Source organism: Apodemus sylvaticus, chromosome 1, assembly GCF_947179515.1.
Source record: "Apodemus sylvaticus chromosome 1, mApoSyl1.1, whole genome shotgun sequence".
Classification (NCBI taxonomy): domain Eukaryota; kingdom Metazoa; phylum Chordata; class Mammalia; order Rodentia; family Muridae; genus Apodemus; species Apodemus sylvaticus.
Window position 1 is genome coordinate 197,908,671 of NC_067472.1, and position 12,929 is coordinate 197,921,599.

General features: G+C 40.5%; 1 protein-coding gene across 1 annotated transcript; it reads left to right on the plus strand.

Annotated features, from left to right (window-relative positions):
* Positions 1–7,968: 7,968 nt before the first annotated feature.
* LOC127674843 (homeobox protein DLX-4-like) lies at positions 7,969–9,128 on the plus strand (the record flags this gene model as incomplete). The annotated part of the gene is made up of 3 exons (XM_052170604.1): positions 7,969–8,176; positions 8,293–8,492; positions 8,931–9,128. Coding segments are annotated over 3 exons (606 nt in total), but the record flags the coding sequence as incomplete, so codon positions are not given.
* Between the last annotated feature and the right edge of the window lie 3,801 nt (positions 9,129–12,929).

Sequence of the window (12,929 nt, forward strand, 5' to 3'; positions counted from 1 at the left end):
CATGCTTGCACATTACTGACACATGTTCATGTATACACCTACATTTACAACAAAAGAAAAGATTGCTTGTTGATCTTGATTTTTGAAATTTGGTTCCTAATTGGTCTGGAATCCCATATATGCTATAACTCCAGACGCAGGGGCTCTGAATCCCTTTTTGAGGCACAGGGACCGCACACATGAGACATGAACACTCACAGAAAACTGAACAAAATGCAAATGAACTTGTAGAAAATGAATTAAGTTGGGTGTGGTAGGGCTCACTTTTGTTGTTGTTGTTTTTTGAGACAGTTTTTCTCTGTGTAGCTCTGGCTGCCCTGGAACTCAGTCTTTAGACCAGACTGGCCTGGAACTGAGAAATCTGCCTGCCTCTGCCTTCCAAGTTTTGGGAATAAAGGAGTGCACCACCCCCGTCAGGCTGGAAGGGCTCACTTTTAATGCCATGAATTGTGATGGAAGGATTCTATTCTCCAGGGCATCCTGTTCTTTGTTCCCAAAGCCTGTTTAGAAAAATTAATCCAGGAGTGGTGTTACATGCCTTTATGGTCAGTATTTGGAGGCAGAGTCAAACTCTGAGTGAGTTTGAGACTATTCGAGAATATCCAGTGATATGAAGAGTGATGATGTCACCCGAAGTAAATATTCATTAGGTAGTATTAAATCAGATTGTAGGTAAAATAGTGTTAATTATTTTCTGAAAGGAATTTTTATAATTACTCTTGGCAGAACAGCTAGTACAATGACAGTTGTTTTGTTTTTCCATTACAAAGATTTATTCATCTTATTTTATTTTGGATTTTTTTGTTTTGTTTTTGGAGACAGGGTTTCTCTGTGTAACACTGGCTGTCCTGGCAATCAATCTGTAGACCAGGCTGGCCTTGAATTAAGAAATCTCTCTGCCTCTGGCTCCCAAGTGCTGGGATTGAAGGCATGTGCCACCACCTCCTGGCATTATTTTTGATTTCTTAACATAGGGCCTTTGTACGTAGTTCTAACTCTCCTGGAAGTGCTTATGTAAACAAGACTGCCTTCCACAAATGGAGATCCTCATCCATTTGCTTTGCAGGTAATGGGATTGAAAGGCTCTGTTATGATGCCCAGCCTTACTTCATTTTTACATGTTGTACTGGATGGGTTAGTGTGTGAACTTGACACATTCTTTCACAGAGAAAGGAGCTTCAGTTGGGGAAATGCCTCCATGAGATTCAGCTGTGGGGTATTTTCTCAATTAGTGATCAAGGGGAGAGGGCCCCTCCTGGGTGGTACACTCATTTAATCCCTGTCATTGGGAGGCAGAGGCAGGCAGATTGCTGAGTTTTCTGAGGCCACCCAGGTTTGCAGGGTAGGTTCCAGGACTGCCAGGGCTACACAGAGAAACCCTGTCACAAACAAACAAACAAACAAACAAACAAACAAGTAGTCCATAATCATAATCTTCCTTATAAAGCCAAAGTGTCCAAGTCCTTCGCTTAATCCAGCCTTCTCTAACATTTTTTCCAGACACTGGAATTGGGTTACAGAGAAAACTAACCAAGGATGCTACTCCTTTCCAGGTTCCAGACAGCGCAGCTTTGGCACAACTAAAACCCTGAAGAAACAATGTCCATTGCCGTTATAACTAGAACTAGATAGGCCAGAACTTGTTGAAATCCTAGCAACTGTAATTAAATCTCTTTGGGGCTTCCAGTAAACATTCCTTGTGGTCTCACATTTCCAAACAGCACAGAAAATAATCTTCTGCACCACCCAACTATGACCATGGGATCTAGTCCTGCCATCTCAAGGACACATGTGAAAAGAACAAATGCTTAAATGGTCTCTAAGCACTGGATGTCTACATCCCACCTTTCAGATAAAACCTTCACATGACCAAGGATTTGTGGAGCAGGACTCTTTTCCATCATACTCAAGTGAACCTCCAAGGGGTAATTGCTTAGTTAAGTGCCTAAACTGGGAGCTGACAAAGATCCAAACAAGATCAAGCCTCCTGGTGTAAGGAGGGTGGCTTTGAGAATTGATAGAAAACACCTGCTATCCAGTAAGGGCAAAGACTACACTTCAGGTTAATTTAGATGGCTCATAGGGATCCTGAGATGCCTTCATCATTAGTATCATAATCATTAGAAGGCTCAGGATCTGTGTCCACTTGGCGAAACAATCTTTTCAGTAGTCATTGATCTCCAATTCCTTTATGTGAAAAAACACAAACAGGATCTCATTCCCGTATTAAAACAGGGTTGGGGCCATTCCAAAGTATTAGTTAAAGGATCTCAACATTTAACCATGGCATACGAGCTGGAAGTGTCTGGATGCCAGCGATGATCTACTGCAGACTGACCTTTAGCATCAGTTTACAAAAAATTAAAACAAATAATGCAAAAGCGAGATGTGCTTTTGGTGACCTTGGAAGTTAAAACTCAACCTGTTTTGTTTTCTAAAGCTAATTTTTCAGATACATTCAACAATTCCTTGTCCCATTGGATCATGAGGAATTTCAGTTTTATGTTCAATTCCAAATTCCTTGCAAAATTGTTCAAAGCTGTTTCTAGTGTATGCAGGCCCATTATCTGTCTTGCCAACTTTAGGCAGTCCCTTAGCAGTAAAAGCCTGTAAACAATGAACAATAACCTTTCTAGAAGGTTCTCCTCTTAAAGCAGTTGCAACTAGAAATCCTGAAAAGCTGTCAATAGTCATATGTGCTAAGAGAAAAACTCATATAGTTAAGTGCCTCCAACAAGGAAATGGAGAGAGCTTACATTAGCAGCTTGACAGAACATCTGAAAGCTCTACAACCAAATGAAACAAATACATCCAAGAGGAATACATGGCAGGGAATAAACAAATTCAAGGCCAAAATCAACAAAGTAGAAACAAAAAGAATTATACAAAGAATCAACAAAACCAAGAGTTGGTTCTTTGAGAAAATCAACAAGATAGATAAACACTTAGCAGACTAACAAGAAGGAATAGAGGAAACACGCAAATTAATAGAATTGGAATGAAAAGGGAGATATAACAACAGAAACGGCAGAAATTCCAAATATCATCAGATCCTACTACAAAAGCTTATACTCAACAAAATTGGGAAATCTGGATGAAATGGACAATTTTGTAGACACATGCCAGCTGCCAATGTTAAAACCTGATCAGATAAACCATCAAAATAGTCCCATAACACATGAGGAAATAGATTCAGTTATTAACAGTCTTCCCAAAACACCACCATCACCACCACAACCAAAACCACCACCACCACCACCAACACCAAAAACAACAACAACAACAACAACAACAACAACAAAAACACAGGACCAGATGTGTTTGTTGGGAATTCTATCAGTTCTTCAAAGAAGACCTACTACGGATACTTTTCAAACTATTCCACAAATCAGAAACCCGAGGTATCCTTCACAATTCATTATATGAAGCCACAGTATTGCTTATACATAAACCAAGCAAAGATTAAACAAGGAAAGAGAATTCCAGACCAATTTCCCTTGAGAACAGTGATCCAAAACTACTCAAAAAAATTCTTGCTGATGGAATCCAAGAACACATCAAAACAGTAATTCACCAGGATCAAATAGGCTTCATCACAGCAATGCAAGTGTGGTTCAATATATAGAAATCTTTCAATTTAATCCACTACATAAAGAAACTCGAAAAAAAATACCCCACAAGATCATTTAGTTAGATGCTGAGAAAGCATTTGACAAAATTCACTATCCCTTCATGTTAAAAGTCTTGGAATGATCAGGAATTCAAGGCCTATACCAAAACATAGTAAAAGCAATATACAGCAAACCAGAAGCCAACATCAAACTAAATAGAGGAAATTTGAAGTAATCCTACTAAAATTATGGTCCAGAAAATGTTGCCCACTCTTTCCCTATTTATTCAATATAGTACTTGAAGATCTATCTAGAGCATTTAGAGAACAAAAGGAGGTACAGTTTGTAACACTTGTCAAAATGTTACAAACTGGAAAGGAGGTAGTCAAAACATCACTATTTGCAGATGATATGATAGTATACTTATGCAACCCAATAAAACAACACTAGAGAACTCCTACAACTGAGAAACAATTTCTGCCATTTGGCTGGATGTAAAATTAACTCAATCAAATCAGTAGCCTTCCTCTACTCAAAGGATAAATAAGCTGAGAAAGAAAATAGGGTAATGACACCCTTTACCATAGTCACAAATAACATTACATATCTTGGTGTCACTCTAAGTATGCAAGTGAAAAATTGGTATGACAAGAATTTCAAGTCTCTGAAGAAAGAAATCAAAGCAGACCTCAGAATATGGAAAGATCTCTTTCATGATCATGGATTGGCAGAATTAATGTAGTAAAAATGGCCACCTTGCCAAAAGCAAACTACAGATTCAATGCACTCCCAGTCAAAACTATATAACCAAGACATGCAGAACATATTTATACCTTAAAAACCAGACAGAAACAAAAGTAAGATGGCTACACACATTAAATTATTTAAACCAGACCAAAGGCCTGGTGTGGAAGGCATTCTCTTGGAGACATGGGATTAGGAATGTGATGAAAAATTGTGGGAGGGAGGTCTGGGAGGAAAGTAACAGCTGAACTGGGAAGTAATAAAAGTAAAATATAAAATGTAAAGAAATAAAGGATTACAAACCAAAAAATTTAATTCATGGGTTCTATAAAATGAGGCTACACCTGGAGTAGCATCAAAGGGTGGGAGAGAATAATGGATTTGTATATTGCAAGTAGGAGGAGCCAAAGGGTGGGAGGGGCTTTGAATTCCAGGTTAGGAGAGATATATAAGGGCAGGTCTTCTAAGGAGAATTCAAAGACAGAGGACTGAGCAGGTTACAGGAACCCTCTTCATTCCTGGTGAATTGGTGAGTTGCATGAAATGTCTAAGGTTGCTATGTAAAGGGGATATCAAGTTGGGGAAAATTTGGGAGACAGTGGAGGAGGATTTTTGGTGATTTTTTTAGCCAGTATGGGTGTTTGATTGGTGAAGTATAAAATATGCCCTGGATACATGCAGAAGATGTTATTTAAATTTAGTAGATGGTTCAAGTCTATCCCATAAATGTGAACAGTGCAGAGCAGTGATTTGCCCTGATCGGGGCACTCTATGGATGAGCTTTCAAGAAACCTCAAGGGGCTCTATTCTTCATTCTAAGCACAAGATTGAATCCTGGGCTGTTCAGAAAGCCTGGATCAATAGGTAGTGAGGCCTGTCTATAGGACAAAGGAAAGAACTGACAATGGGATCTCAAGTGACCTTGGGACCAATTAAGGCTCCAGATTGCCTAGATAAGGTATAGTAGTGGCATTCTGACTCAAAAGTGTGACATCTTGGATGGTGTTTGGCTGAGCAGGCCCTCCTTCATCTAAAATCTGTAACCATTTTGGATGCATGGACCACACCTTTAATCCCAGGACTCGGAAACTAATGGCAAGTGGGTTTTTGTAATTGTGAGCCCTGCCTTGCATGTATAGTGTGAATCAGGAAGTCAGGGGCATGCACATGGAACCAGCCTCAGTCTCAGAAGAGAAAGTTTGGAGAAATAAATAGGTGTTAGTGGTGGCCGGAAACGTGCATGTCCTCTTGGCAGCAGGATGAGAAGAGACGCATTTTTTGAGATTGCTCCTAGAGAGTAAGGAACATTTTTATTTTCTCAATGGAGCCCATGTTAGGAGGAAATCCTACAGGATGGCTCAGTTCTTTGTTACACACCTTTAGTCTTAGACCTGCTTGGGAAGTAACAGTTAGGCTGATCCTTCTGAATTCTGTTTCAGCCTTGTGTTCTGTTTGACTCACATACAGCATAGTTCATTTAGCGAAACTCAGTCACAAAAGAAAAGAGTACAAAAAAAGTCTGTGATCTGGCCATATTTCCGTTAGATATTAAGTTGTGGCTACAGACTGGATGTTACAACAGGGTGTGTATAGCTGCTGGATTCTAGAGGATGAAAGGAGGAGCCTGTGGGAGGGTTCTTGATAGGGAGATTCAATTAAGGCTAAGTCCTTGGTATAGAACTTCAATATCAGGGGATCTGGCTTAGGTGTATGTGCCTTCTGACATCCAGAGTAATTAGATCATCAATGCTCTTGTTTAGAATACGGGAGTGGAAAGGGTCCATGGAAATGGGACATGTTCCATTGCCCTTGATTCTTTATTTTGTCACAGGGTGTCATACTGCAAGGAGGAGAAACTGGGATCATGTTTTTCCAATTATGATAATATTCCTTTGTTTAAAAAATATTTAATCTTTTTTACAATCCAGATTTTATCCCCCTTCTGGTCCTCCCACGGAAAGTTCCACATCCTGTAAGTCTAGTTTCCTTCTCAGGGAGAATGTCTTCACCCCACCCCCTACCTATAAGAACTCCCTGCCCACTTCGGGCCTCCAGTCTTTTTAGGGTTAGGTACATCTTTTCTGAGGGAGTACAGTCCCACAGTTTTCTGCTGAGTATGTGTTGGGGGCCTCATATCAGCTGGTGTACGCTTAATTGGTGGTTGCCTAGTTTCTGAGAGATCTTGGGGGGTCCAGGTTAGTTGAGACTGCTGCTTTCTTTCTTCTGTCTCTTGTATTCTCCTGGTAATGATTAATTATCCCAGATCTCATTCCTTGGTTTTCAATTTCCTGGGTTGCCTATATTTGTCTTTGTTATATCTACTTCCAATTCTAGGTCTTGGACTTCATTAATAAAAACTTTCACTTTTTTGATTGTATCTTCCTGTATTGCTTATGGGATTTATGTGTTTCCTCTTTAAGTGCTTCTACCTGTTCACTTGCGTTTTCTTATATTTCTTTATGTGAGTTATTTATATCTCTTTAAAAGGATTCTATTATCTTAATGAGATAAGATTTTAGGTCATCTTCCTGACTTTCAAGTGCATTTGTCTATCCAGGGCTTGCTGTGGTGGGAGAAGTAGTTTCTGATAATGCCAAAGTTTACTGGCTTCTGTTTCTCATGGTCTTGCTCTTGCCTCTTGTCATATGGTTATAGGGAGTTTTTTTCTGGTTGGGGTGTTTCTGTTTGGGAGTTTTCTTTTTTGTCCCTAGGTTGACTCAAGTCTCATGGTAGGCCAGTTGCCTTGGATGTGGCAAACCTCCTGTGGGATTTTCTGACTGTGGAACCTTCAGAGGGGCATGTACACTGGTGACTTGTTGCCCTGGTGGCAGTGTGTCTTCAGGGAGGCCTTCTTGAAGATCTTTGAATTGTGGGTTCTTTAGAGGGGCAGAGAAGCTGGAGATATGTTGCCCTGGCTGTGACACATCTACTGGGATGCCTTCATACTGTTTACTCTTGAGAGGATTTGTCAAGCTGTTGCCCTATGTTTAGCTGTTAACCAGGGAAACATAAGTACTGTAGGTTTTGTTTCCCTGCATGCAAAAGAATTCCAGAAAGGCTTTCAGACTGTCATTCAGTTTCTCTGCATGCTGCAGTGCCCCTGGGAGGTCTTCAGACTTTCGTGTCAGTTGTCCATTTACTCTGTTTGCAGAATTCCTGGGTTTGTGATTTGACTTTTGTGTCAGTTGCCCTGCATGCCACAGAAATCCTGTGAAGCCTTCAGGCTTTTATTTTCATGGGCAGAGGCAGACTAGCTAGTAGTCTGTCCCAACAAAATTTCACAGCCAGAAGTGTAGGATATGGAAAATTTAAACATTGGAAATGAACATTCAATTGCCAGCTTACCTGGACTGGCAACCTCTTGTTAATACTGGAGCCAAGTGCATATTTATTTCAATACTGAGAATACTTGTAAGATTTGGAAACAGAGGCAGTTGTTCAGAAAGAATGAAGCTCCTGTCTTATTCCTGCTCTGTAACAGTCCAAACCAAATGCTGGGTAGGCAGGATGGGTAAATCAGTGCTCTCTGTACATTTTTTGACGTGTTTTCTTTTACTAGATTCTCCAGAACAGGAACATATTCCAATAGGTTCGGAACACACATAGGGCTGAAGGTCCCTCCTTGTATCCAAAATTCCAAATGCCTTCAAGTGCACCCATAGAAACCAGACCCCAAAGGCTTCAAGAGACTGCAAGGAACTTACCCTTTCAAGTTTATTACAGTCCCATATTGACCCCAACAAATCCAATGCAATCAAGTCTTTCAGTCCCTGAAAGGGACCTACATCAGCAAGAGTTCCAAGGACCATCAAGAAAATCAGGTATCCAAATGCAACTAGATCCTGTACTGGGCCCAGGTTTACCTACTTTGAAAAAACCCTCAGGGCGTCTAAGTTATCAAATACATAATTGAAATCTTGTTTCCATGTTCTCATAGGATCTGTGGTACTGTCAGAGAAATATGCTGACCATCAATCTGGCCCTGTGACTTCAAGAAAGGTGCGGAAGGAACGCATTGTGTACTCCAAAAAACAAAAGCACCTGCTGCAAGAACATTTTGATAAGTGTCAGTACCCAAACCAGGATCAATGTGTGAAGCTGGCAGAGTTAGTTGGTGTGACAGCGAGGGACATCAAGGTCTGCTCCTCTCTTTTCCCTCAATCCAACAGCAAAAATCTACACTTTCCCATCAGAAACTTTAATTTTGTTCTTAAATGCTTAGGGCAGTGATGACAGTTTTAGGTGGTGGATATTTGTGAATCAAATGCTGGGACTCAAATTTTTATCAACCTGGTAGCAATATAGAATAGCATTGTTTCCATGCAGGGTCTCAGAAACCTAATCACCAGAGCTCCTGCTAAAATACAGGACACACTGGCTCAATCTCCCCAGTCTTATGTTGTCTGGTCATACACAATCTACTTTAGTATAATATCTTAGCCATCTTGAGTTTCCTGCTTCTTTGTTTCTGACATGTGAATCATTGCTATACAAACACCTTTTATCCAAAATCTTCACCTTGTGGTCCTGTTAGGGGACAACAGGCATTCTTCTGATATCTTCTTTCTTTTCCAGATCTGGTTTAAGAACAGCCGAGCTAAGTACAAGCGGATGGCTCTCCAGAATATTACAGAAGCTTTGCCAGAGACCAATGGAAGTTCAAAACCAGTTTTTGAATCAACCCACTTTCCTGGTTCCATACCTCTTGTTGCTACTGAGAATGGAGAGCCCATGTGTTCAGGCACATTTAGTGAGGTTTCCATTCCCAAACTCAACTGCATCCAGGAATCTTCTCTGCATCATTATCAGGCCAGTGATGCAGATAGGTGTAGTCAGCAGGAAGATCTGCTTGTTGGCCATGCTGCCATTATAGATTGGGATTCTGGTCAATCAGCAGCAGTTGAAGCCCAGACTGATCTAGCAGTGACTGAATCTACAGATGTCCTAGAAGCTGCCACCCATTGCCCAGAGGAGGCTCAAGGTTCAGGTCCATCTGCAGAGGAACTCTGGCAAAGAATCCTTGACGACTTGGAGAAATCCGAGGACTGGCTTACTCCAGCGACTGAATCTACAGATGTCCTAGAAGCTGCCACCCATTGCCCAGAGGAGGCTCAAGGTTCAGGTCCATCTGCAGAGGAACTCTGGCAAAGAATCATTGACGACTTTGACATACCCGAGGACTGGCTTACTCCAGTGACTGAATCTACAGATGTCCTAGAAGCTGCCACCCATTGCCCAGAGGAGGCTCGAGGTTCAGGTCCATCTGCAGAGGAACTCTGGCAAAGAATCCTTGACGACTTTGACAAATCCGAGGACTGGCTTACTCTGGATTACACCCCAAATCCAACTTACTTCTCTCAGCTCCTTGACCATTCCAGACATTTATAGTCATGAAGAAGTGTGTTATGTACACCCTTCATCTCAGTATTTGTGGGAATTAACCAGGCCTTTCTGTAGACGTTGTGTACCACTGTGGTTTATATAGAGGGGTTGTTTCAAAGCAACTGTAAATATTCATTCTTCATTGTTACATTATGTTCTCATGAAATAAAAGGAGAAATAGTTCCTGAAAATTATTTTATTACATATATTATCCATTTACATTCCAGTCACTACTGCATATGTCCCACTGACCTATAGTTCTTCACCCAACACATTAGGTAAAGTTTTCCCCTAATATTTTTTAACGTTTTTTACCTTTATTACGATAGTATCACATACTATAATAGAATAGGAGATTAACTAATTCAGAAAGAAATAAATCAGGATAAAGTGTCCTTGCCATTTTTGTTTACATTAAGGATTCAGAAAGTGGAACAAATTAAGACGACTAGGTAAACACCTAAAACCATGCCAACTTAGCTAAAGTTACATAATATTAGGATTCAAACCCTAATTTAGATATTACCAAATTATTCTCTAAGTAAATAAGAGACCCAAAACGTTATTGAGTATAACAACTTACACATGAAATATACAGCACTTTGTTTCCTCAGAAAGCAATAGGGCAGCTCTTAGGCATTTTCTTTGTACAGTGACTAGAAAATCTTGATATGACTAGGCACCTCAGCTTTACCAGTAAGCTGATCAGATATAGCATATAGCAGTTTAATAGAGAGGTAACACTTCAGGTTTCAGAAGGCAGCAATAATTCTATTTTGGCTTTTATACTAAATGCTTATTATATTTAAGGTGACAATTGAAGTATATGATGTGAAGGTCATTAAGATTTAATGACAATCATTACAGTGTCTTGCAATGTACACACAACTGTATAATGCTTCTCTGGAATGAAAACAGTGTTGATTAATTGGATTTTACATACCCACACAGAGAAAACTTAAAAAATAACTATCAAAGGCAATGTACTATGCTGATGTACTAAATTCAAAGTATGCCACAGAACTGAAACACATGACTAACACCGTGCTTTGTTCTAGGAGAAAGCTGACCAGTTCTCAGGGAAAGCTAAGCCTACACCATTTATCCTAATAACCATGGCTTATATAAACACATCAGGTTCCCAGTAAAGAACCAAATCTAGGAATGTAAGTAAAACTTTGAGTGTTTTACATCTCTAGAACCTGGCTAAGGCTACACATCTATCTTCAAATCAGAAGCTGATATGAAATAGAGTGAGGTTCCCAGCTATGATAGAAAATAGAAAGGCTTCCAAGCACCATATTCCCTCAGGTTCCAGGAAAGCATCATGTGAGAAATAGAGAAGTAGGCAAAGAGGAAAGCTGGAAACATTCAGCTGTGATGTGATTCACTGTACAAGGCATTTAAAGTTCAGGACTGGAGTGAACCATCATGCTTCTCATAATGCTGGGAGCTATCCGTTTAATAATGTTCCCAGATAAACGCAGGCATGATCGTGAGGGTAACCACAGTCCCAGCTTTTGACAGTCTATCTGCAGTCTGAGCATCCTTCAAGCCACTGACATTCTGTCCCTTGATCTCACAGATGTGGTTGTCAGTTAGAAGGCTATTACTGGTAGCAGAATTATCCTTCACTATGGATGAGATTTTAACACTTCTAACGATAAAGCAAATATCCAGGTGATGCACAGAGATAGCAGACACACAGAAGTGTGGAGAAGCCAGAGAGCACAGCTAGGAGAATCCCTGTTGCTCAGAGGATCATGTCAAGTACTCCCAGGCAGGAAGCGTTTGGTTTCTATCTCCAGCTGGGGACGATCCTCTCCCACAGAGTGCCATATCCTGGTTAATCAGGGAGATAGCTAACCACACAGGAGTACAGAGAGGTTTGAGAGCACAGGGAGGACCACCCCTGCTGCTCAGAGGAACCAGCCCAAAATCCTGAGAACACAGGTACCCAGGATCAGCCTGGGACAGAAGACTTCTGATTTTTGTCTGCATCCAGATAAGATGCTGGGCCACAGAATTACATATAGAAATACCACCACAAGGAAGCTAGTCTTTCAGGAGTGCCTACCAATCTGTGTCCAAAGGTGAGGCCACCACCATTCTCAAATTTCTGGACAAAGTGGGACCTGCTAAGAACCATCAGGACACAGGAATCAAGAATCAGCTGGTGACAGGATACTTTTGATTTCTTTATGTACACCTGAGCTCACACATTATCCCAGCTCTGCATACATAAACTCCTCCTAGAGAGAATGGGTCTCCCTGGAGTTCAGATACATAGGCTAGCAGGACAGTTAAACCACAGTCAGAGACATCAAGACCAGCTAGCACCAGAGATAACCAGATGGCAAAAATCAAATGCAAGAACACTGGCAACAAACCAAGTCAACATGGAACCATGCGAACCCAGTTCTCCCACAACAGCAAGTCCTGGATACCCCAACACACCAGAAAAACAAGATCTGGATTTAAAATTACATCTCATGATGCTGATATAGGACGTCAGAGAGGACATAAATAGTTCCCTTAAATACAAACAGGAGAACATTTGTCAACAGGTAGAAGCCCTTAAAGAGAAAACACAAAACTTTCTTAAGGAATTACAGGAAAACACACACACACACACACACACACACACACACACACACACCAAAGAAACAAAAAAAACAGGTGAAGGAATTGAACAAAACCATACAGGATCTAATAGTGGAACTAGAAACAACAAAGAAATCACAAAGGGATACAACTCTGGAGATAGAAAACCTTGGTAAGAATTCAAGAGTCATAGATACAAGCATCAGCAACAGAATAGAAGAGTTAGATGAAGGAATCTCAGATGCTGAAGATACCATAGAAAGCATTGACTCAACCATCAAGGAAAATGCAAAATGCAGAAACCGTGTAACCCAAAACATTCAGGAAATCCAGACCACAATGAGAAGAGCAAACCTAAGGACTACAGGTATAGAGGAGCATAAAGATTTACAACTTAATTGACCAGTAAATAACTTCAACAAAATTGTAGAAGAAAACTTCCCTGACGTAAAGAGAGAGATGCCCGTGACCATTCAAGAAGCCTACAGAAATCCAAACAGACTGGACAAGAACAGATATGCACTTGACAAAGAAAGACCATTCAAACCTGTAATGGAAAGGAAAACTTATCAGAATTACACCAGACTT